This window comes from Myxocyprinus asiaticus, chromosome 13 (assembly GCF_019703515.2).
Source record: "Myxocyprinus asiaticus isolate MX2 ecotype Aquarium Trade chromosome 13, UBuf_Myxa_2, whole genome shotgun sequence".
NCBI classification, from domain to species: domain Eukaryota; kingdom Metazoa; phylum Chordata; class Actinopteri; order Cypriniformes; family Catostomidae; genus Myxocyprinus; species Myxocyprinus asiaticus.
This window is the reverse complement of record NC_059356.1, coordinates 14682406-14708437: the sequence shown is the minus strand read 5'-3', so window position 1 is coordinate 14708437 and position 26032 is coordinate 14682406. Positions and strand designations below refer to the sequence as shown.

At 38.4% G+C, this 26032-nt stretch overlaps 1 protein-coding gene across 1 annotated transcript in view; it reads left to right on the top strand.

The window, feature by feature from the left end:
* Positions 1 to 2437: 2437 nt before the first annotated feature.
* The window catches only part of LOC127450071 (neurogenic locus notch homolog protein 2-like), a 46814-nt gene continuing 23219 nt past the window's right edge, over positions 2438 to 26032 (top strand). Inside the window, exons 1-4 of the mRNA XM_051713799.1 lie at positions 2438 to 2722; positions 4735 to 4801; positions 23575 to 23717; positions 23968 to 24303. Of these exons, the coding sequence (XP_051569759.1) occupies positions 2662 to 2722; positions 4735 to 4801; positions 23575 to 23717; positions 23968 to 24303 (607 nt within the window). The 5' untranslated portion in view covers positions 2438 to 2661. The remainder of the gene's footprint in view (positions 2723 to 4734; positions 4802 to 23574; positions 23718 to 23967; positions 24304 to 26032) is intronic.

Here is a 26032-nt window from a genome sequence, read left to right as displayed (position 1 = left end):
TTATTTAATAGATTAAGGGGGAGACACACACCACATCCCTGAATGATAGTTTTCTGCCCCCTCCCCCTACTGCCCCCCTGCAGAGAGAAACTTTGTCATAATGCATCAGCCCTTTTCTCATTCAAATCACTGCCATTGTCTCTGTAAGTAACCAGCTCTGTTCTATGCCACAGAACAACTGAGTCTCTATATGTTGCAGAAAATTAGTACAACAGGCCAGGTTCAATGAACATCCATGCTGCTTTGCGAAAGACGAGGGAGGGCTGGTTTCATTTTCATCTCGCAAACACAACTCATATTCTGTTCATATTCTTCAGCACAACACACACAAACAAGTAGCCATACACAGACAAGCAGCCCTAAATTACTTAAAAGTTTGTACAGTAATCTAGAACTGATTGCCAAATCTGTAGGTATAATTTTAGTGTTAGTTGTTTGCATCATTTACTAATTTACCAAATGTCTGTGGGACTTCATAAGTTTACTGTATACCTAAAAGGAATATTCCGGGTTCAATACAAGTTAAGCTCAATCGACAGCATTTGTGGCATAATGTTGATTACCTCAAAAAATTAATTTTGACTCATTCCTCCTTTTCTTTAAATTAAGCGAAAATCTGGGTTACAGTGAGGCACTTAAAATGGAATTGAATGTGGCCAATTTTTGGAGGCTTTAAGGGTGTGTTCAGTCTTGGCAGGTTTGGTTCAAAACGAATTCGGGTGCGATTGCTCTGTTAGTGCAGTTCATTTGAACAAGTGTGAACGCTGCCATCCGAACCTTGGTACGCACCAAACAAGAGGACCAAGACCCCATAAATAGTAGGTCTCGGTCCGCTTCCAAACGATCTCTGGTGTGGTTCGACTGATATATGAACACAGCATGGACCAAAGACGTCCAAACGGACCAATAACAGGATGTGATGTCACAAGATGCAACCTTAAAAATCACGTGATTTGATAACATAGAAAGAGCGGTAAGAGTGGTGTACGCAAAACAAAATGAGCAGAGGGCAAACATGGAGCAATGAGGAGGTAAAGTTCCTTATTAACATTTGGCCCGACGTGCATATTTCCAGTATACTGGGGGGGAAAAAATGCTCAAAAATGCTCAAGTGTTCAAAATGTTCAGTGATAGGTTAAGGGAAAGGGGGTCCAACGAGCACATTTAGCCCAGCAGCCAGCACTGTTTTGGATGTTCGACAAGTTCTGTCACATAATATACATCATAAAAGCTGTCCAATCAGGTTGTCAGCTTATCCTTATGCCTTTTGTTTTGTATCTTTAGGTTTGGTGTTAAAAATGCCAGTGTGAATGCTAAGTGAACAGGACTAAATGTATCATTTTCTTTTTTGGTCCGGACCAAGAGAACCAAACAACAAGTGTGAACACACCCTAAAAGGCAGAAATGTGAAGCTTATAATTTTATAAAAGCACTTACATTAATTCTTCTGTTAAAACTCAAGTATTATTTGAGCTGTAAAGTTGTTTAAATCGTAGTTTTATCGTTACATTGTCATGCCAACAAAGTTGTAAAATTGGATATAACTTTACACAGAAAATAATGTAAGCGAATTATCACACTAAAATGATGTTAACATTGTATTGTTTATGTCTTGTGTCTGTACTTTTGAAACAGTGAGTAGGAGGAAAAGGAGGGACGAGTCCAAATACATTTTTCTGGTAATCAATATTATGCCACAAATGCTGTCAACTTAATTTAACTTGTATTGAACCCGGAACATTAGAGGTTGTAATCTAAAGCCTGTGGTCCGGTTTGTTTGTCTGCTGCTTTGCTGAGGCCTAGCAGTTAATTAGCTCTCCTTAGCATGGCTTTTAAGCCATTTTGAACTATACCTTAAACATTTTATTTGCTTTAAGTGTCACCTCTGTTTCTCTGATGTTTTCAGCACTTATATTTGTCAGCGCAGGGTGTTTCATTATTTTCAAAGTCACATCAGTTTACAAGCCAAGCAGACCTGCTAATTTCTCCTCACGTTTGCTATTTCTGAAAGTATATTTGTGACACTTTCTTTTTTACTCTCTTCATCTTGCATTCAATTCAAAAATCAGGATTATTTCAGAAAATTACATTCCTTAAACTTAATTTCATCAACTATTTTACCTGTCCTTGATGTGGCTACCGTTAGCAATCATCCCATTTGTCTTTATGACACCCAGAACTTCTTACCTTTTGTCATTTCGTTTGTTTACATGCTGATCTGTGTGATAAACAAAGGTAAATCGTAACTTGTTGAAGTTATAAAGTGCATCCCGCAGTTTTCTGTTGCGGAATCCGCACTATTCAATGAGGCGGAAGGCCGAACAACATCCTTCACTGAGCTCGGACTTGAGAGGGGGGCGGAGTGATACCAAACTTGGCGCCGGACTCCGATCCGAAGTGAACTGAGGAAACTTTTGCAAAAGTTCCTGGAGGTGTTTCGAGACGCACGGCAGCCGCGTCCGAGCTGCAGAGGGAAATACGGACTATAAATATTTGGACTATATCGTAAACGCTGAATTTCTATGTAAATTACTCAAGCTAACTTTATGACGCTGCGTTACCTTCATGTGATTCATTGGAGCTTCAATCACTGTGTCATTTTTTAAAGGATGTATTATTGCTAACATTTCAAAAAAGGAGTTGGATCGAGTTTCCAAAGAAATGGGGAATTACAGTCTGTGGATATTTCTGTCGATTTTATATCTGGCGCAAAATTGTGAAGGTAAGATGATTGATATTTTTATTTTATTTTATTATTTTGCCTTTTTTTTCTGGTGTAACGGAGTTATAGGACATGTGTAGACGTATAACCTGTTACTTCAGCACCAGTGGAAGAACATCGACAATCTTGATACGTTTTCTTCGTTTTAAGACTTATGTTATATTTGTATGTTTGCTTTTTTATTTTATGCTTCAGCATCATCACATTTGCGCCTTTGCCTGCAGCTTCTTAAAGTTTAGACCAGGTTGTGCCATCATCTGACGGTCAGTTCTCATAATCGTGTTCATCTCGGTTCTTCAGATGTAAGGAGTCATGCAGTTCATTTAAAAACACCGTAAAGCAGCACACTGATTTTGCGATTAAATGTTGTTGGCTACTTTTACTTACGCGCCGATAGCATAAGTGCTGCACATTGTGTATGAATATAATTAATGGATTTAAAGCATCCAAAAACACTATCTCTCTCTTTATCTGTGTGGAATGAATGTTGCATTTGAATGTAACTTTTACGAGTCAGTATAAACTGAGTCTTGTTGTTCTGCATAAGATCAGCACTTTAAGGCAGTCATGTATTGCTTGGATCGGTATGCATTTTTCTTTGTCTGAATGGCTGAACCGTGAGAAAATACCACGAGAGTAAATGTCTGCTTCGCTGCGCTTCTAAGTAAACGACCTATCAGAGTACACAGCAGCCTACATTCAGATTTGCAACAGGTCTCTACTGCACTAGATTATAAAACCTATCTATCATAATATGCGTTTTCACACTTTCTCTTTGCTATTCTCAAAATTCACGAATGCAACCGGGAGGTTCGTGAGATCGCGTGAAAATGAAACGGTTTGATGAGTAAAACTGGCCCCTTTTTATGAACAAGGAACCATTAACAATTGAACTTTGTTTTAACATAGGTGTGGGGGATGGGGTAATGATTCAAAACATTACATTCACATATATTTGATAGTGTAACCAAAAAATAAATACATAAAAAATAATAATAATCTGGAAGCATTTTAATTACATTTGTTATTATCATTAGTAAATGCATTAGGTATCATGAACTAACAATGAACAATATATTTTTAACAATATTAATGTTTATGTTAATACAAATACAATTGTTCATTGTTAGTTCATGTTAGATCATAGTTAATTAACTCATTTTAAAAATGTGTTAGTATTTGTTGAAATTAACATGAACTAAGCTTAATAAATGTTGTAGAAGTATTGCTCATTGTTATTTCATGTGAACTAATGTTAACAAATGGAAACGTATTTTAAAGTGTTAACAAAATTCAAATCAACCTGTAGTTTTGTTTGCTGGAGTTGAACATGTCAGTGTCTCCAGAAAGGTATCCAACTTGGTTTCCACTTGTTATGATTTTAAACTTTACATTGTTCAGTTAGTTCAAATTAGGTAATACACTTACAGTACCAAAATCAAATAAAAAAATTATAATGATAATTCTGAATTAAAGGAATCGATAAATAGCTCCTTTTTTATTTATTTTTATATTTCCATATAAATAAGCAGCTATGTGAGGTTCAATTTTATCATTCAGCGCAAACAGTTAGATTTAGGTAAAAATACTACCACCTTGATGAATGTATTGGATCAGTAACGGAAATGATACACCTTCAAAAGGGTTTCGTTTTTGATAAGAATTCACGTGCTGAATTCAGTTGTCACTCAAACAAAGAAGGAGGCTGTGTGAAAGAATCTGATTATTATCTCACGACAAACCCTTCCAGCATTGCACGGCACCCATTTACACTCGCAGATAAGACGCAATTTATACTTGCAAGAGAATAAACAAACGTAGAGTAAAGTTATGTGGGACAATATGTGCAACACCCTGAGAAGACTTGGGATATGCTGGACACCTTTATTTACCTTTATTTCTTTAATATAAATGATATGTAATATGTCCTATTTCAGTGTTTTTAAACATGAAATTAAGTAGCTTTTCCAGCTATTGTTCGATATAAACAATATGCCCTTCTCTTTCCACAGGATTGCGCTGCTTGGATAAATACAGACCATGTGAAAATGGAGGAATGTGTATCGATTCAAGATGCTTGTAAGCCCACAGTAATATTATTGCAAATGCACTTTTATTTCATACTCTGTTGCTTTAATATTCAGATGAAGCTCACTGTTTGCTAAGATTGTTCTGGTTCTGATCGGGATGACTATTGCTGTTGTTACTGAGCCTTGGTTATCACTTTCACATTGAGATTCAAGCATTTGGATACATTTTCACAATGCAGAAAAAGGAGTAAGAATGTAGCCAAACATGGTTAATTGCTTTAGGAGATGTGTAGGTCTGTGTACTGTATATTTTGAAAAGTGTCCTTTGAGTCTTGGCATAAGAGTCTAAATCATTCACAGTGTTCAGTGACTCAGAGCTGAGATCCTTTAACTCAGGTTGGATCATAGAATTTAGTGTTAACAATAATGCATTCTGCCCCACCACACCTGTCCACAAGATATCAGTCACCTACAATATTTTATTAAACTTCTTATAGTGATTCAATTTGTGCTTTTTTCAGTCATGCCATGTAGGGTTCCAAATACTTAGCGTGGCCTTACACAGGCTTTGTCTTCATTGTTTATGCTAATACAAAGTGATTGTTATCACATGAAAGCCTGGGGCTGTTGTTTTATGTTTCCCGCCTGATTCGGAAAATTGTGTCTGTGAACTCTAGCTTCCATTCATGGTGATTAGTGTTTTTTTTTTTTTTTCCAAGAGGCATTGGTACGTGGGAACCACTCTCAGTGGTTGTATGTGAACACCAAATAAATAGGCTGTTAAACTATAAGCAATACATTTACATGTTTGGAAGGTGTGCCTCCACCAATCAATGGTTGTTTGAAGGGGAAGAAATGAGGATTCAGTTTGTTTGTTTGTTTTTTCATTCTTCATTTGAGAATCAAAATTTGCCTCGACCTCTTATAAAGTTTATTACTTAATGGTAGGACTATGTGACGACTGTAAAAACAAAGAGATATGTATATTGTATTTTATATAGATTAAGTGTTAGTATAAAAGACAAAATGTTAATCGTTATTAAGATTAACATTAATTTAATCCTTAAGTTAATTCTTTATTAAAATTAAGATTTTAAGATTCTTTGGGTAATTTAATATCTGTAACCTGCTCTTGTTTCTGTGTCCTCAAGGCACAAAGTTTCCTACTTAAATCACCCCATCATTAACCAATGAATCTCATACCCCCAGGCAAGCTGTTATCACCTGGTCACTGACCAGGTATTCTGGATGAAGTCTCCTTATACTTCTAACCTGCCATTTTAATGCAGGCTCACACCAAAGGAAGAGGTTGTTGTGGAACCTGGGAGTCAATGTCTTTATTGATTAATGATTATAAACTGGGGGATTTTAGGGAAAAGGCATAACTAAAAGGCCTTGATTTGTTTCTAAAAACTATATAAGTTACTGTTTATGAAATTTTGGAATTAGATAAATATGTGTGGAGATGGTGAATGCCTCCTGTGTCTTTAATCATTACCCAACACACATCAAGCCAAGTTATGAACACAGGATGTTAGTAAATGTGTAATAGTGTTAAATGATGTTTGCTTGGTTCTTTTTCATCCCTGTTTTACTCAACGAGTCTTGATTGTGAATTCACAAACATTGTTTTATATTAGGGATTAAATCATAGTAATCACAACAGACATTTTATGTTCTTGCGAAAAGCAAAAGGGAAGGAGTTTTTGTTTTTAAAAGGGGGACAGTTAATGTCATGCCACACAACACAGTAATACAACCATCTGCAGTACCCAGCCTCAGGAGAGTGGTCTGACCAGTCCTTGTGCTATGGGGACAGTAGACCCACTCCAACCCCCTCCCTAGAGATCCTGATGAAACCAGAGAACCAAAACAACAGAAAGGGACTTTTATTCCTCTAGATACCAACCTGTAACCCAGCACTGCTGGAGAGACCAGAGAGATTGGAAGGAGGAGGACCAGAGAAGAAAGGGCATATGTGAGTGAGGGAAAAACCAAGAAAAGAGTGGATAATGGCACCTTCGGCAAACAGAAGCAAAGGTTGAAATCAGACGTAGTAAGGAGTAGATGAGCCTCGGAACTGGTTGGACCACAGAATTTCACAATAACGCCACTGAGATTGTGGAGCTGTGTTGCAATCCAGTCCCTGAGAAAAACATCCAGACACCTGTTCCTCACCATTACATGTTTTCCTTTCTTACCATGAGAGCTAGTGTGCCTGGAGGGAGTTGATTATTCTTATCACAAGTGCGGTATCCTTGTTGCGCGAAAGCTCTTAAGTGACAGTAATATTATGCACATTTTCCCCATAGGACTGCAAGTAATGCTTATTTATGAACTTATGTTGTCTGTTGTTCCACCAGGCTCTGGTTGTGGCATATTAAGAAAATACTAGGCCCTAGTTCTTGTTTGGCTCCTATGTCATTTCATGGTCCCCTGCGCTGAGAGCTTCAGTGGCTGGTGCAATCCATGACAGATTACAGGAGTAATCCCTCACTAACTCTCTCCCCTGAGTGCTTCTTCACAATAGTCCACAGTCCAATGGTTTTTGGGCTACTTTCATGAGCCGGTACAAGGTCAACATCTGAAATATTCTGTGAAAGCAGTTATTGACTGTGGGCCTTTACTTTTGCACAGGTGTGCTAATCTTGTTTTATTATAACTATGGGGTCTTTTTACAAAATTTACCACCTGTTGGTGAACCCATATGAGCCTCAACTGAGGTCTTCACATTTGAATTAGGGAGAAATAGAGGAAATACTGTGTTGTGGAACTAGTTATTCCTGAAACTTTTTCAATTTTGGCCCTGCCATTGTCCATTACATTTTGAATTCCTCTTCTATGGGAAGGGCAAGGCACGGAATGGCCAAGCACTTGTTGTTAAGAGTCCTGGAATGTCACTGTAGGTGAGGAGTCAGCCTCTAATCTCATCCCCAAGCATAGAGAGCGTGCAAGCAAGTGCAGCTACAGTGTGGGATAAAGTCTCGACTGAATCAAAGAGATAATTAGGCAGATCATGAGAGTGTCATTCAGAGATGGTCCAGCTGGAAGAGTAAGGCGGGGGTGGGGATGTGTGTTGGGGAGGGGGGGTTGTGCTGGGGTGTGGCGGGACAGCTGGTGGATGTTGTGATGGTAATACAGTGAAGTCAGACCCTTACAAAAGGGGAGCGAAGGGCCAGGTGCTACCATTGAGCGGCCTGCCGCCCCATGCCGAGACAGACAGGCCTATGGAGGAGCGGAGCCGGCGGCCCACGGGCTTCTTAACACATGCTCACACACACGCAGCGAAGTGATGTTGGAGTTTCCCCCCATTGTCTGTGCAGGCTCTTTGGACTTAAAGCCCAGGCCACAGTCACTCTCGGAGAACAAATAGTGGCATACTGGAGATGAAAGTGTGCGAGCCACAGAGCAAGGATGAGAGGGATAGTGAAAACTGTGTTTACACTTTCCCCACTCTTTCTCTGAGACAAGAAGTGGATACAGTGGAGCTCAGTGGGTTATTGATGGTGTCGCCTTGACCCCAGTAGCACAGCGAGTCTATAAATTGTGAGTGGTGGGTTTTAGTGACCCATGGAAGCTCTCTGCCTCTTAGGAAATTATATATGAGGACAGTTAGACATGAAGCAGGCTCCTCAACCACTAGCCTTCTGCGGACTTACAGCAAGAGTTTATTTACATAAAATCATTAAAGGTGCCCTTGCAAAAGGGAAATAATTTAGTGCAGATCGACATTTGATATGTAAGACCCTGAACATTTATATAAAGATTAGAGTTTACTGTCAGAAGTGTTTATGTCATAAAGTCTGGAACACTGTTTGTTTATATTGTGTTTAGCTTTATGCACTTTGCAGAGAAGGTTCCTCTCGTTTTATTTATTGTGGATTAGTGTGGAATGCTTTGTAAGTTTTTCCTCTGCCACCACTGCATTCATCAGCATCTGTACCTCAAGTTTATTCAGCTTAAGGGCATTTGAGGAGTGTTTCAAGCAAAACTGTCAAAAGGGTGAAATTCCCACTGCCTGTGCTGCCGGTGACTGTGTAAGGTGATGGCCCATTGTTTAGAGACATCCACCTGAAATTAAACAGATTAAGAAGAGAACCCTACTGATTCAATGAACTTTGGGTTGAAGATTGGTTGGAGTGTAATTGAGTTTGACAGTAGGGGGAATGGTGTGACTAAGGCCTGCGTAGTTTGAGTCTGGAAGCTGGGAGCCCTGTTTCCCAGGCCCTGTCACAGGAAGTGCTGACTCCTGACCCTTTTACTCTATTCACATCCTGCCTATCAAGATGGGTATGAAAAGCTTATGAAGTGCTATTACACTCTCAATCTTTCTAACGCATTTTATGACACTTCAGATATCCCACCGCCACATAGAAACATCCTGTTTTGTGTGAGTGTGGCTCACCTACAGAGGACCCAAGAGACATAATCTACTTCAACCACCCAGGAGTTCTTGTTTCAAAAAATTGCTAATGAGGTTTACTGAAATTAGTCTGAATTAAGTTTACACACAGTGCATAATAAACCCAGCTGTGCTAAAGTAAATTTCAGAGCACTACAGTTTGGTTTGGTGTTTTTGATAATAGGCTAGATAAAAGGGAGGACCTCACTCTAACTCTAAATGCCTGAGTGATTATGGGTGACAGAGCTGGAGATAAGAGGCATTCTTTGTCTTCTACCTGAGCGTTGTCTTCCACACTTGTCAGACTCTCTGGAGCAATGTGTTTTCTGATCACAGCCATATTAAAGCCTTCTAAAGTGTTTTTTAACAAGATGCAGAGATTAACTGGGAGTTTTCAGAGTTTCATCCCACCTATCAAAAGTTTTTTGTTTTTTTATTTATGGCAAAGATTAGTGTTGGCAGCATTTTTACAGGATGATCTTTACTCTGCAAAATGAGGTACTGAAAAATTCCCATTTGTATTTGCCAAATGTGTACTGCAGGACACTTTGAAGGACACACCAGGTTATAGCGAGAAACAATTTTGGAACTATGTGGAGTATTAATTTGTGTTTGCGCAAAGTAAAACATCTTCAGATTTCCATCTCTAGTTTTCTGTAGAGTCATATTAGTGTAGGAACAATCTTAATAGGCTTCACATCTGGGGTATCAGTATAAAAAAAAGACAGCTTCTCTTTGAGTGTCAAGAGATCTGGATCAGTTTAGGGGGTGGGATTTTGTGGTGAAGTACAGTGAAGAATGCTTTGCAAGACCTCGAGTCTTTGGTGCATGCAATTAGGGCTGGGCGTTTAATCAGATTTTATTTTCAATTATGAATTTGGCTTCCAACGTTTATGAAAACAAGATAATCGAGATATACCAATTATTGTGCCGCATTCCGTTTCGCAATGAAACACCCCAGCATTATATCTTTTAAAGCATCCTTTATTAAAGTTCAAATAATAAGGAAGCTGGTGATGAAAATAAACTCCTAAACTGGCATTTCTCTGTGTAATCAGTGCCGCATCTATGAGTTGCATGAAGTGACCGGGGAAGAGATTGAATCTTCTCCCAGCTGATGCACATTCTTGCATGGGGACGCTCGTCACTCGCACGTGTTTGCTGCAGCTTGATTTTAATGTGATAGCTCGCGACATAGTGAATCATAATATATGTGTCAATACGCAGCTTTATTAAGAAGAGAAAGTTTGTTTTTTGTGAGTTAAAGATGGATCGAAGTGAACATAAAGGTGAGAGAGTTTAGTCTTTGCCCATTATACACTGGAACAAAATACATCTTTTTTGGCTTGTTTTCCAAAATAATATCTAAAACGTCTTTAAAACAACGTACATTTACTTTAGGAGCTATAATACAGAAGAATTTTTTCTTTTACGGAGAATGTTGAATACAATATTTAATCAGGGCTCGACATTAATGCTTGTCCGAGACAAGTGGATTTTTGAAGGGGCAAGTGAAAGAGAATTTTACTTACCCGACCGATAAAATAACCAGCTATATTTGTTATAGCCTTATTCTGCTGATAAAAGTAATCCAGAGCATGTAATTTTATAATTCGCTAGCGAACAAGTTACAGCTGCGCCCTATTTGATTGACAGGTGATGTATGTGTGTGCTGAACATGCGCATGTGTTCCGAAAATACTCTTGCTAATGCGCACCTGAACGGTCAAATACATTTATTCATGTAAACACAGAGAGTGATGTCTAAAGTGAACGTAAATAGCGAAGAAAATTTTTTATAAAAATGTCGGACTTGTAAGTATAAATGTAAGCTAATAGACCTGCTGCCGTCCAGTGTGTCGTTATAATAATCAAACAACCACAACAAGAAAATGAGAAAACACTTTTTCTCTCTCTCCTCTTTTCTCCCCAATTTGGAATGCCCAATTCCCAATGCGCTCTAAGTCCTCGTGGTGGCGTAGTGACTCGCCTCAATCCGGGTAGGGAAGGACGAATCTCAGATGCCTCCGCGTCTGAGACTGTAAATCCTTGCATCTTATCATGTGGCTTGTTGAGCGCCTTACCGCGGAGATGTAGCGCGTGTGGAGGCCCACGCTATTCTCCGCGGCATCCACACACAACTCGCCACGTGCCCCACCGAGAGCGAGAACCACACATTATAGCAACCATGAGCTACCCAGGCCCCCCAACTTTAGTAACTTTAAAAAGTATTAATGTATTACTATCAAACAGTAAAAACAAGTAGTAGTTTTATGTTGCATTTCATTCTGAATGTTTACTTGAATACTTGATAGCCTACTTTTGTTAAAAACTTTTAAAGCTGTTAAATAAAGCACTTAATTTTCTTAATTTGTATTTTTTGTCCTATTATTTTTAATCTATTTCTGTTCATTGCTGTTTTTTATTGTTATTTTATTACTGACTCTTTAATAGTCTTGAATAATTAAAAACTTGAAACCATTCTTCCATAATTAACATATTAGTTAGTGTTATTATTTGTTGTGGTTTTGAAGCTGGTATTGAGAATCGTTAAATTTCACTACCGACTACAGAAATTTTGGAATTGTGATAATGTATAGCCTTTATTGTACATGGCAGATCTTGCTGCAATAACATGATGAAAAAGTAGATCTTATTCCATAGAAGTGTGAGCACCCCTGCTGTAAATGATGGCGTTGGAGGCTTTTCTTTATTTGACTTCTTTATTTTCCTTTATTTTATACTTAAAATATTTATCAAATGACTAGGGCTGCAACTAACAATTATTTTGATAAACGATTAATCTAACGATTATTAGAAAGATTATTCGACTATTCTGCGATTATTGCAACGATTAATCATTAGCTCTTACTGCTTACTAACAATAATGAGGACAAAATAATTGTTTTAAAATACCTCTAAATGACATTTACTGAATTAAAGGGGAAAATATACTTTTTATTTAGTTTAGTTCAGTAAAGAAATTCATTGCAAAAAATCCAATTGTTATCAGGTGTTTTTGTCTTGTTTTCCATTTAAAATTGTCTAAAAATCCTTAACAAGATACAGTCTTCAAGTAAGTGTATCTTAAATATAAGTGTATTTTGTATATAAGTGTATTTTTTCACTTTGTTATAATTCTGCAATTGCATTAAAGACAAAATATACTTATTCAAGATTTATTCTCTAAAAGCAAGTCTAAATATCATATATGCTGCTTCTCAGCTGAATGCATCTTTTTTTAAAGGAATTTTAGATATTTTTAAATATTTGTATTTTTAATATTATATTCAACATTCTCGGATAACAGTTTTTTCTTCTGCAGTGTTGCTCCTAAAGTAAATGTACATTGTTTTAAAGGAGTTTTAGATATTTATTTTGGAAAACAAGCCAAAACAAAAACAAATCAAAAACGTATTTTATTGCAGTGTATAATGGGGCGAAGACTCTCACCTCTCTGTTCACTTCAATCCAACTTTAACTCACAAAAAACAAAACTCTCTCATTAATAAAGCTGCATATTGGCAATGTTCTTCACGATAAGAAATGCACAGTGACATTTATTATGATTAAATAAGTCGTGAGCCATCACGTTATAATCCAGCTGCAGCAAGCGTGCAGAGATGAGCGTCCCCGTGACAGAGTGTGCATCAGCCGGGTGCAGTTTCAATCTCTCCCCCTTAGATCGGGACACTTCGCACAACTCATTGAAGAGGTGCTGACCGCACAGAGAAATGCCAATTTGGGAGTTTGTAGTTATTTACATGACCTGCTTCTGTATTATTTGAACTTTATTAAAGCTATAACACATTAAATATAACTGCATTAAAGATGTAACGCCGGGGTGTTTCCTTTAAAGACGCTCGACACGCAAGTTTTGCTTCAACGGAGCGGCAGCTCCAGCTCCAATTATTCCACAACGAGAGTGCTTCTGTATTTACTTATTTTGTATTTTTGAATTATAATTCCCTCATACTTTGCGATCTAAATCACCTAAAGCTGTTTGGAAAGTTTAGAGTGCATCTGGACTGTGAGCTGTATAATTCTTCCTCTCAGTCAGGTGCAAACTTCAGTGCTGCTCTCATGCACCATCATTAGTTTCATATCTGATCTCATGTTACGTGTTACATTACGAAATGAGATCAAATGACTATTAGACAATAAAAAATTTTTTATTGTCGATAACGTCGACTAATCGTTTCAGCCCTACAAATGACAGTAGCCTCCTCCCCTACCCAGTGCAGTTTAAATTTCAAGTACAAGGAAATACACTGTTAAAAACACAAGTTTTTTTAAAAGATCAAAAAATGCGTGATGTTTCCGAAGTCAATGAGTAATCATGTTAAATAATCGTGATCTCAATACTGACCAAAATAATCGTTATTATGATTTTTCCCATAATCGAGTAGCCCTACATGCAGTGTGGTTATGGATGGCTTGTTAGCAATACCAGAAATTCCAGAGTTCTTTTTCATTAACATTAACATTTTAAGTTACATTTTCTAAACAGTTTGTTCCATAATTATCAAATATGGTCAGATAATTGTATTTTGACCTTAAATAACAGTATGTCCTCATTTGATATGATCTGTGTTAAGGCTTTATTTTCATAATCTGTAGCAACGCTTTACAATTACCATGTTATAGCACAAACCTCTTCCAGTCAGTAATAATCTTACGGATGGAAAATTACAGTATGTGGCCAATACAAAAGTGAAGGACAGTAAAAAAAAGTACAGCAAACATGGATATCTGATCTGCTGTTTCTTTTCCTAGTTTTGCAGGTGTTTCTTGTTGAGAAGGTCCATGTTTATATTTAATATTGGTAAAAATGCATCCTGTTGAACGCATGCCTCAAAACTATGTTCTCAAAACTTCTGTTGCATGCCAAAGGCCCATCTTTTTAAACATTTCCTTTACTTTCAATGATAATTGACATTTTATCTGGAAATCTGGAAGGTTATATTCCTGTGAAAGTTCTGAAACTGTCCTCACAAACCCCCACCCTCCGGTCTCTCTCCTCAGCCATGGGTTACTGTTGCCAGGCTACAGCAGAAGCCTGTTGGTTCGTTTGAGCTCAGGCCTGAAAGCCCAGCAGTTTGGGCCACTGCTCCCCCGTCCTCAGACAATAGGGTTCTGACTACTTCAGCTCTTTTATTTAGCCCACAAAGTGCTCCCCTACCCCCACTTTGGTTCCTCTTTGAGAAGATGGGGAGCTAGGTGGGGGCAGTTGGGGGAGGGGAGCTAGCTCTTGTTGGCAGTGTGGTGGAAGTATTGACTCTTCACAAAGAAATGGAGCGGCTGTATGTCAGACACTCTCACAGACACAGTTTTGTTTTTCTTAAGGGACTTTCAGCATTTTGATACCGTGGAAGTTGCTTAAAACCCTCACAATTTCATTGTTTTCAAAGCAAACAAAACAGGGTATAGTTTCAGTGACATTAATAGTGTGTGACCGGCCCTCAACTGACTTCCTGTTGTACTAAGGAAAGAGTTTGGTTTGTGGAATGTGTGGTTATTGTCTTTCACCTCAATGTGTGAAGGATGGCTTCAAGTACCGAGGCGATTGGAATCCTGTCGGGAGCTCTCTTATGCTTGGTGCCTCCTGGACCATGACTGACCACCTGAAGCTCTTTCAGGGAGATGTGGCTTGTTTTTGCTTATCCACAGGTGTTGTGACCTTAGACTGCTAGATGATTGTATGGTATTGTACTAAGGAGAATGGTGTCAGGTTACACTGCCACAATGACCCAGAGAGCAGGAAAAATGGTATAGGGTTTCTATCATGTGAAGAGATGCCAAGCTTCACACATATTAATCATTCCGGCAGTGTCTGAAGAGCCACTGTGTAAATACATTTAAGTTATACAACTCCTTGGAAGTCTTAAAAGCTGTCATGACCTTTTAAATTCTTTTGATATGGTCTGTAGAAACACCTTAGGCCAGAAGCATGCTTTACGCAAGTACACGATCGCAGACCTGAGCGCTTGCCAATGCGTGGTCCAGTTGAGCATACTATACAAAGCAACGTGCATTCTTGTGTTACTCTGGCGGTAACAAACACGAGTACTCAAGGGGGCAATAGAGTTTTGTTCAAAAGTTTGTGCCATAAAACCAAATTTATTGTTATTCAGGTAAGTTATTCAGCTATAAATGTGTTTATTTTAACTTGCCGGAGCAACATTTTGAAGAGAATATTGCTAAGCAAGCATTACAATATTTGACTTGAAAGAGAAAACGAACTAATGTCTGCTATAACGTCCCTTGCAGCAACGCTGAAAATCCAAGGTTTACTTGCGATGAAATGTCGTGTGACACAATGCAATGACGCACAAAATCGAGCTTGCGTAGAGGATGTTTCGGCCTTTAGATTTACATAGCCTGACCTTTTTCGAGTGAGATTACAGATTTTTTTGAATGATCTGTATTTTCTTAAGCCCAGTCTACTGCATTTTTACACTGACATTTCTTTTTTGTGGTTTCTCAGCATCCTAGGAGAGAAAAGTGTTCGTAAGTTACATAATGTGTTTTGAGTGTGCTTGTGAGGTATTTGTGGTGGTGTTTGACTTTTGCAGTTGTTTGTCTTTTTTTCAGCAATCAGTCAATTCCTAATTGACAACCTTTCCAACTGCTTTATTAACCTACGCACTTCTGGATCGAATCAGGGAAGACGTGTTGTGAGCGTGCTGCCCACACTAACGTGCATGTGATCTAACTGCCTGTTCATGTGTGTGCTCTTTGCATCTGTTTGGAGTTCATTGACAGAATAGTGCCATTGTTTTGGGTGTAATCCTTAAAAAACTGGAGAGGAGGCAGACAGCCAAAGCAGCACTGACAGATGTGAACAGTTGTTTGGGGCTGTGCTTGCAGCTGGCGTGAGCCTTCATTGGTGATGTGACATTAGAGGACTACTGTTTCTACCCACTACGACTTCCCATCTCACACTTGTCTACCCGGATCTTCCTTAGGGGTCAAGTTTTATGGTGAATTTGACTCAGTGGTCAGATTGAGTAACATCTCACACCTGGCTGAAAGCAAAAATGCCTATTTTCCATGTACATTGATTCTCAAAGGTTTTCAAATTCTGCTTCATAGAACATCCTCACTCACAATGGAGTTCCTGTCAGGTTGAAGCCCATTACAATTAGTTATTTTTCACTGTGAGCACTGTGATAGGACTCTCGGCTGCATGTTTTTGGATGGCCCAGACAAAAGAATGTGTGTTTTGGCTGCAGAATGCTGTGTGAGGACGAATAGCCTAACCTCTCCAGTCCTCCCCCTGCTGCTACTTGACATATCTACACATTCTTACACTCTTTCACCAAGTTTTTCACAATCCAGTAAGTTTGGAACACCAGTATGGATGCATACACACACAGGGAATGCATTCCAAAAATCACACACTCATACATGTTATGTTTTGTAGGGTTGGAGGCTCCCTCTCTTTGTGTGTTGAAATAGCTCTTGTCAACACATCCATCTTCATAGTCCAGTAACTCTTTGAAATCCCACAAGCAGTTCCTCAGTGGTCCTGTCCATTCTGGTCTTTCCAACATATTTCTATTTTTTTAACTGCTTGTTTGCCGCTTTGTGGATATTTTTTAATAAAGGATCCATGTAAAAATAGCTTGATGAGAAGATGTACCACATAATGTGACCGATTTGGCCTTTTTCACACATTCCTTTAGTGCTGCTCGTGTACACACACACATTCACTCCACCTTCACATCAACTGCTTCCTAAGCGAACGACTGGTTGTAAAGTAGCCTGTGTCCAGGCATTCTTTTGAAATGGGCACTTTTATAAGGGTTTGAGTGTCAGACTGCATACTAGATGAACCTTGATGCGGGTCTCCTCCCCAAAGCTCTTTATGTGCTGCAACTCCCAGTTTAATTTTTTTGGTAACCCCGAGATTCCAGACATAGTTAATTTGCCTCTAAATAAACCCAGCCAAGCCATGACAAATAGCCAAGGGGATGAGGGGTAGGGGGTGATTGGTGGGGTGTTAGGCCTGCTTGGCCGCCTGTGAGGTTGCCACAGCAACAGGGATCTGGGATTCAGAAAGAGTGCGAGTGTTTTCAGAGCAGGAGACAAGGGATTACAGGAAATATGACATGACATGACTCTCCGTACCGGACTCGTCCCCCATCCCACCCTCCGAAAGACATTCCCTCGCAGACGCCCCCGACCTGCCCCCACTCCACTGCCCGACATTATCATCACAATCAGACTCCTGACCTATGACATCTGACCTCCCAGCACGTGAAGGTTTCATAGGAAAAGTTGTGCGGTACACTGGGGGCTCAAGAGGTGGAGGAGTAGCATTGATGTATTCATGGAGAACTCCTCTTTTTGTGTAATTGCTGCTCCATTTCTTTCTTGTTTAACATTTCAAGACTCTATCAGCTGAGTCAAGGAAAAAATTCTCAGACTTTCTGATTAGAAACAAGCAGCCGTCATCAGCTATTAGACCCTTGTGTTTTTTAGTCAACAATATTGTTATCAAGCAGAGATGGCTGATGGGGAAATACAGTGATGCAAGTTAACATTTTACTTAAATATGAATTCAGCAACACTAAAGCCATTCTTCATCAGCAAGTAGTCCATTTTATCCTTAACATAACTGTTCTTGTTAAATATGAGACATGACACAGTAGACACTTTAATCATAAAATTTGTTTTTCTGGATGACGGCAACTTTGAGAATTGGATTTTGTCTACTGGCTCAGACAGGCAAGTAGCTCAGATTTGTATTGCCCTGCATTTTGCCATTTTCATTGGCCCCACCACAAAAAAAATAAAAAATTATGTATGTATGTATGTATATTTAAACAAACAAACAAATATACCAATATAGTTTTATATGTGCCAGATTTTATTTTAATTATTCAAAAATATTTCTTATTAAATGTTTTCTTCCAAAACAATTTTAAATAAAATAGCTAGGCTTATTAATTTGCAACAGTAACTGGAAATTATACAGGTATGTATAATTTAATTACAGCTATATCATAAGCATTTGATGTAAGGCTGCAGGATTTGGACAAAAAGTCATATTGCAATTATTTTGAAAAATATTATGATTGCTATTTTAACTGCGATATGAAACTAAAAAATAGTAAGTGATTCCTTTTAATGTTTTCCCCATGTTCTTAGACTTTTCTTAGAGGCCACTCTGTGAGGTTTCACAATTAAGCCTTTTTCACTTCAGCCACAAACAAATAAATAAAACGGGGGGGGGGGGCGTATTCAAATTGTACCTGTCCACTTGATTATATTATTGTAAAATTATAATTGTATTATTATTATTTATTGTTATTATGCAATAATAGTGTATTTCTGTAATATTATGTAGTATTACTGTAATTAAATCTGAGCTGGAATGGGGCTTTACTGTATGGTTCAGTTAAACCAATGAGTTCTGAACCGTCAGTCTTTTATTTTGGCAACTTCTGCATGAAGAGTATAGCTAAGTTCACATTTTCAACAACTGTATAATGTGCTCCTCATTTTAATATCTCCACCTCTGTCCACAAATACCTGGTGCTATGGGTTGTATTATTTGTATTTGTATATTAATTCATTTGGAATTAACCAAAAGTGAAATTAAAGTGAACCTGGAGCACTTTAAATTCACGCTCAGTGCACGTAAGCAAGCGAAACCTAACACAGAGCACATCTGTTAAACTGCACCACAGAACCGCTCTGAAAACAGTGTAATACTGTACTAACACAATACAGACAGGACAGAGGAGTGTCCATAATCTTTGAATCAAGCAGCGTGAGCAGACTGTTTATATTCTGTAATTAATTATATGGCAGCCCTTTGCATTTTAATTAAACAAGGTCATATCACGATTTCGATTTTATTTTGATTAATTGTGCAGCCCTAATTTGATTGGCATCTTTTGTTAAAAAAACATTACTGATTGATTTGTAATTTTCAGCCCATTCTTGCTGATGCTTGAAAGACTATCACAAGTCATTCTTGGCTCACAATTTCGATAAAACCTTATCTATTAGACAGCTAGATAACCTTGGTGACTATTTTAATTCAGCAGATTTCTACTGCAACAATGCTTTTATTATAGTATTAGTATTATGATATCTCTGTATGTGAAACATTTTCTGTTAGTGTGTACCCCCACAACACCTCTATCTTGATGGGTAGAAAAACAGTTGTTGCCACTATTTAGAAAATCACTCTTTGAGCATTTAAATAAGCTGTAGAGAATTAGATGTGATCTAGGAGCTTTATACAGCTTTAAAGTGATAGTTCACCAAAAGATTCTCTCATCAATTACTCACCCTCATGCCATCCCAGATGTGTATGACTTTCTTTCTTCTGTAGAACACAAATTAAGATTTTTAGAAAAATATCTCAGCTCTGTAGGTCCTTACAATGTAAGTGAATGGGTGCCAAAATTTTGACACTCCAGAAAGCACATTAAGACAACATAAAAGTAATCCATATGACTCCAGTGTATCTGTATCTTCAGACACGATATGATAGGTGTGGGTGAGAAACAATCTATTTTTAAGTCATTTTTTATCATAAATTCTCCTCCTAGCCCAGTAGGGGGTGATATGCATGAAGAATGTGAATCACTAAAAACACAAGAAGAAGAAGAATGTGAAAGTGAAGTGGAGGCTGGGTACATTCCATTCCGAAGGGCTCATCCCTATGCCCTAATCCCTTCAGAGGGTTTGCCCTCCAGAGTGAGAGCTTCAGAGGGTTGAATGTGTAGGGCTAAAAAATATCAGTCATTCGGAACGCTCTTCAGCATCATCTATCCATGCCAAAGGAGCTGCTGCCGTAGCACAAATGCTGACACTAATGAACATCACCTGCACCTAATCAGAAATATTTAAACATGGTTTTGCCTCATTAACTGCTTTCAGAATGCAAACTGAAAAGAAATCATTTAAATGTTTATAACTTTATGAAGAAATTTTTAAATATTTAAATATATCTGGAAAATAATGAACCAGTATACAAATGTACAGTATATGTTCAATTATTACATAAATAAAATGCCACCGTGAATATTTATTTTATTTGAACTCCTTTATTAGAATAACAGATCAAGCAAATTGACAGGAAAATAACACAAGCAAAAGCCAATTTCAAACAGAAAGCCAGGGGTTTAAAATTTTTTAAAAGTTTGTTGTAATAATTAAAGCCTTTATTATCCAAAGACTTTTTGTTTATAGAACCAGATTATGTTTAGAGGTGCAGCTGACTTACAACAAACCTGCAGATTTTTGACGTTTTGTCCGGTTCCGGTCCGTTTTGCAGCGAAGTGTCCATCAGTTGAACCCTACAGAAACTCCCCTTTTGAAGGGCCCTTCGAAGCAGCTATTTATGAGTCCTCTTGTTTGGAACGACCCTTCAACATGGTGGCCATAATCATTCCCCCTTTTGAGATTGATTTATCCCATTTGGAGCACAGGGATTGACTGACCAGGGAGGAGAATTTTTAGTAAAAAAAGGATTTAAATACTGATCTGTTTCTCACCCACACCTATCATATCACTTCAGAATATATGGATTTAATCACTAGAGTCTTCTGGAGTACTTTTATGTTGCCCTTTTTGGATTTTGGAGCTTCAAAATTATGGCACCCATTCACTTGCATTGAATGGACCTACAGAGCTGAGATATTCTTCTAAAAATCTTCATTTGTGTGCTGCTGAACAAAGAAGGTCATACACATCTTGGATGGTGTGAGGGTGAGTAAATGATGAGAGAATTTTCATTTTCGGGTGAACTAACCCTTTAAGGGGCGGTCGCACTCCATTCACTCCCATTCAAATTCATCTGTCTGTGGGAGACCAGAAACACAAGCTAATGTGAAGAAATTTTGCGTTTGGCTGTAGACGAAAGTTCAAGTTTGGTGAACTCTGGCCTGTGAATCCTTTGGCGAGAGGACACTCGACTAAAGAAGATCAAAATATCACACGCTGACCTCTTGGCTCAATATAAAGAATTGGGCCTGTCGCGATTATTAAATAACTGTCTGATCGCGGTTATTTGATCTAACCACGGTTATTTGAGATAACAGCGATTATTGGGCATTCTAATTCCAGTCATATTTTAATGCCCAAAAAGGGGGATTTTAAGCAAATAAACTGCATATATGCCATGCACGGCGCGTTTGTGTGTCATTCAGTTGAACTCCGAGTCCGAGCGTCACTGAGCCGTACCGCGGACATCAACCAGCTCCTGTCTAGAGGAGCATACGAAGTGCTCTGCTGCGCACGCTGTCAGCAGAGGCTCGTGCCAAACTCCCGCGAAATGCAAAGCGCTCTGGTTTCACTTTAAACGATCATGTAATGGCAAATGTTCCTGGTTCATACACGCAGTGTTAATGACACACAGTGACACAGAGGAGGAGACGCACGCTTACTCTGTTTCTGTGGAGTGATAAAATGATTAAATTAAATCACCAAGGTTTTGCTTCATGACAAATAAGGGCTCGTGGGTTTAATCAGAGCATTAAAATAATGTATGAAAGTGAAGAAATTAGGACAGAAATATTTTCTATTGCATAATATAATGAATATTTGATAGATATAATAAAATACATATAAAAATTATATTTTATTTTTTATAAAAAATATATAATATAAAATATGAGTTCAAAAAACAACAGTGTAAATGTAAAATTGACCAAAACTAAAGTTGACCAAAAAGAGAGACACATCTTATGTATTTAGAAATATTTTGATATTTAAAACATTATTTTTCATGTCATTCATAAGTTTTTAAAGCCTTAAAATGAAATCATATATCCCTTTTTTATTGTTTGATTTATATATTTCAAGTTAAATAAAAATGATTTATAAAGGTGTATGAAGTACACATGCAGAAAAAAGCACACCTTCAAAAATATGACAGTTTATAAGACAATTAATCGCAAAAGCCCTTAAAGAGACAATTAATCGTCATAATCGCAATTATTTGTTTGACAATTAATCATCAGCCAAATTTCATAATCGTGACAGCCCTACAAAGGATGCTTATTTCAAAGCTGCCTCTTTGTTGCAGGAAGGTAAGCAGACAACATACAGTATTTTAACATTTTTAATATAATAATTGAATATTTGTTATATGTGATGTATTATTTACTTAGCATGCTCAAAGCCAAGTGTGACAGAGACCATCCTTTTATTCAGTGCATGCCATTGAAGAGATTTTAAGTCTATCCCTCACAGCCTCATTTTCATTTATGTACATCAAAAATAAAATATGATGCTACTAAGGTCTGTATATCATGGATCACCAACAGGTTCTCGCAGAGGTCTAAAACAGCACCACCTATAGGCAAAGCCCTTCTCTGAAGCCTCTCCCTGAGGTCAGAAAGAAACTGCATCAAATAAGTGCGGGGGAGGAGACGGCAGCCACAAAAGAGGCAAAACAACAAAGGGACAGATAGCTCGGTTTAAAAAGTGGTCATCCTGTAACAGGGAGAGGAGGAAAAGCCATTGTTCTCTCTGCCCAGGGGTTGTTTTACAGTGAAAAGAGAGAGAGAGGGCCTGAGGAGGGGACACAAAGAGAACAGACCATCCCAGTGCTTGTCATCAGCTTCAAACGGTCTTTTTGATGTGGGAGTTCATCCTGTGGTGGGGCTCCCTGTGTGGGTGTAGGGTTACCCAACACACACTGGCTTCTCAAGCCTTGACTACCAAAGGCTCCAGAGCCCATGAGCCCATGAGAGAAGTGGCCTTTTAAGTAAGCGTTGTTTATTTTATCATCCCTCTATAGTTTCAGGTCACACTCAATTGTCCATCAAGATAACCTTCTTTTACTTAAACGCATAGAATTAGAGAGCGAAAAGAAGTGTATTATATTGGCACAAAGTAACTTGACCACCACCTCATACCTACGGCTTGTAGTCTCCTGTCTTTTGAGTGGCCTCCAGTGTAAAGGTAACCGAACACTTTGTACCGGTTCAGACTGTATTCTCTTGGGTGAATACTGGTAATTCTGTTATTCACAGCTGTGCTTTTTCTCAATATGAAATGCTACTGGAATGTGAACTGGAATGAAATGACGTATGCTTTTCGGATTGTAATTGCCGAGAATATGGAGAGTGTGCCTGGCTGTTTCAGTCAAGAAAGACGTACATGCAACAGCTGGTAGAGAGCATGACATTGTGTGTGTGTGTGTGCTTGTGTGTGCTTGTGTGTGTTATCACTGACTGGCTAACCTGATTTGTTCAATAAGAGCTGAGTATTTTTATGCCCAACAAAACTTGCTTAGGGCTCAGTGGTTTCATTTTGCTCTGTTTATGAGTCAGGTGGGATACTGGGTTTAGAATTGCTCAGAATTGTGTCACCTGATTTTCTCATTTCCCTCTAAAATGCTTGTACACTCAGGTGCCCAAAATGGTGTTCTAAATGTATGCTTCTCTGCAGGTGTCGGCCTGGTTATATTGGTTCGCTCTGTCAGCATCTGGACCCCTGTCATCATTCACCTTGTCTAAACGGAGCTGCTTGCAAGAGCCAAGTGGCCAATGGAATCCAACAGTACACCTGTGTGTGCCAGCGAGGATTCAGAGGTAAGCTTGAAGGCATCTTAAATCAGTGTTTGTGCATTTGAAAATATCCGGTCTTCCTTCAGTGTTTTAACAGAAATCAGGCTAATGGGCTAACATCTATCCAGTCATTATTTATATTATATACTCATGTCTGAAAACCTTACACATGGTCAGCTTATTAAGCATAATTGTGCAAGATTGTGTAAGTAAACGTGCACAGTTTTGTGGACTATACAGGGCTGTTTCTGAATGACACTTCTTGTGTTTGCAGGTCAGGACTGTTCCCTGATTGATGCATGTGCCACAAATCCCTGTGCCAATGGTGCCCGTTGTTCCAATTGGAATAATCACTACAATTGCTCGTGCCCACCTGGGTATCAGGGCAAGAACTGTCGCAACGACATCGATGAGTGCCGCAAACCCGGAAAGTGCCTTAACGGTGGCATTTGCATGAACACACATGGCTCATTCCGCTGTGAGTGCCTGGATGGGTACAGCGGGCGGACATGTGAGGTGCCCACCCAACCATGTGCCCCCTCCCAGTGCCTCAACGGAGGCACCTGCCATCAGACTGGAGACCACACCTATGAATGTGCTTGCTTGCCAGGTACAGCTAGACAAAAATGTAGAGCTACATTGTTTTTATTACATTCCCATACCCTGCTGAAAAGACCAACAGGCTGGTACCACCATATGTATCCTGGCGTTCCTACCAGCCTTCTTAACTATAGTAGCTTAACTAATAATCTCCCCTTTGTCAACCAGCTTAATCAGGTGGTTGACCAGCATTTTTTGCTTTTAAATAACAGCATAAAACAGCTTGGACCAGCATGAAAATGAATGCTGGTCTTTTCAGCAGGGAACCCATGCCACTGCATTCAGGGTTTCCTAATCTTAAAAATTCAGAGCAAATAGTTTTCCTAAAAATTTACGTCCACATATGTGGACAGCAAGGATCTTTTTTTTTTTTCTTTTTTTTTATAATAATATTAAGTAATTTTAAACAACACCAACCTATAGAAAGTCAGATTTTGTTTCATCAAATTGTTTATTTTGTTTCCAGGAGTGTTGGTTATTCATGTTTTTGAGACATTACAGCTGATTTTCTATAAAGCTGAATAAACAATTCTTATTCAAAATAATAGCCAGCATCATCCAATAACTGGCAACCATGTTAACATAAAATTAAGCTTTACAAAATTCTGAATCTATGTACTGATGATTACCATTGTCCCATGTCTGCCAAACATTTTAAGTGGTCCAAACATCATCTGCAGCCTGAAACTGAACTTGTGGTCGGATTTTAGGAGTGAATGCACTTAGCTGCATAGAAAGCTATAGGATGCTCCCTTGCTCCCTATTTAGTGAAGGACTTAACCTCCAGTGTTCTGTATGTCTGCACTGGTCTCAAAATGCACCTTATTTTCATCCTATCTCCATATAAAGCCTCTGAAAGCAAAAGTTTTCAGCTTTTGGATGAACCCATTGATTCTCAGTGTGAAAATGCACAGTAAATATAGGAATGCATTTACTAATGTTAGTGAATAGAACCGTATTGTACATTGACAAAATAAAATATAACAAAATATATATTAAAATTAAGCGAAATGACCCACAGATGTGTTAATGTTGAAAGTTATTCAAAATAACGAACATGCTTTTTCAACTTTTGAGGGAATAAGGTCCCAATTTTCACATATGTGGACATCATGTTTATCAGCGCGCTGACATGCGGAAATAAAATGAATTTTTAAAGCCGCATATCAAATTAGAGACGCCACTCTTTACAACGAAACAGGTTTCAATGAAAAAACTTAGAGGTTTATTACCAGAGGCACTTTTGTTGGCGCTGCGCCCAAAGAAGCACTTCGCGGAAATTGACGTCATGCTGTTGTGTCACATGACTTGGTGCTCCAGAATTGTAACCCTTAAATGTAGAATGTTATGAACAGTATTCAGTCAGTTTAAAGTCATTTAAATTGAAAATGAACAAAAATGAACACTTTGTCATCTTTTACAAACCCATTTGACTTTCTTTTTTCTGTGGAACACAAAAGGATATTTCGCTTTCTTTGCACCTTTTTTTTTTTCATACCACGTAAGTAAGTGGTGACTGAGGCTGTCAGTCCTTAATATTCTACCCAGCATCTCATTAGGTCATATGGGTTTGGACAATATGATGATGAGTAAATGATGACTAAGGGGTGAACTATCCCTTTAAATTCAAGCATCTTTCCAGGCATTGATACTGCTGTACCACTGTCTCATGATTGCTATAAATAGCTTAGACTTGGCGATTGAGTGATATACGCAGAGTGAAAGAGCAAGACAGTCAA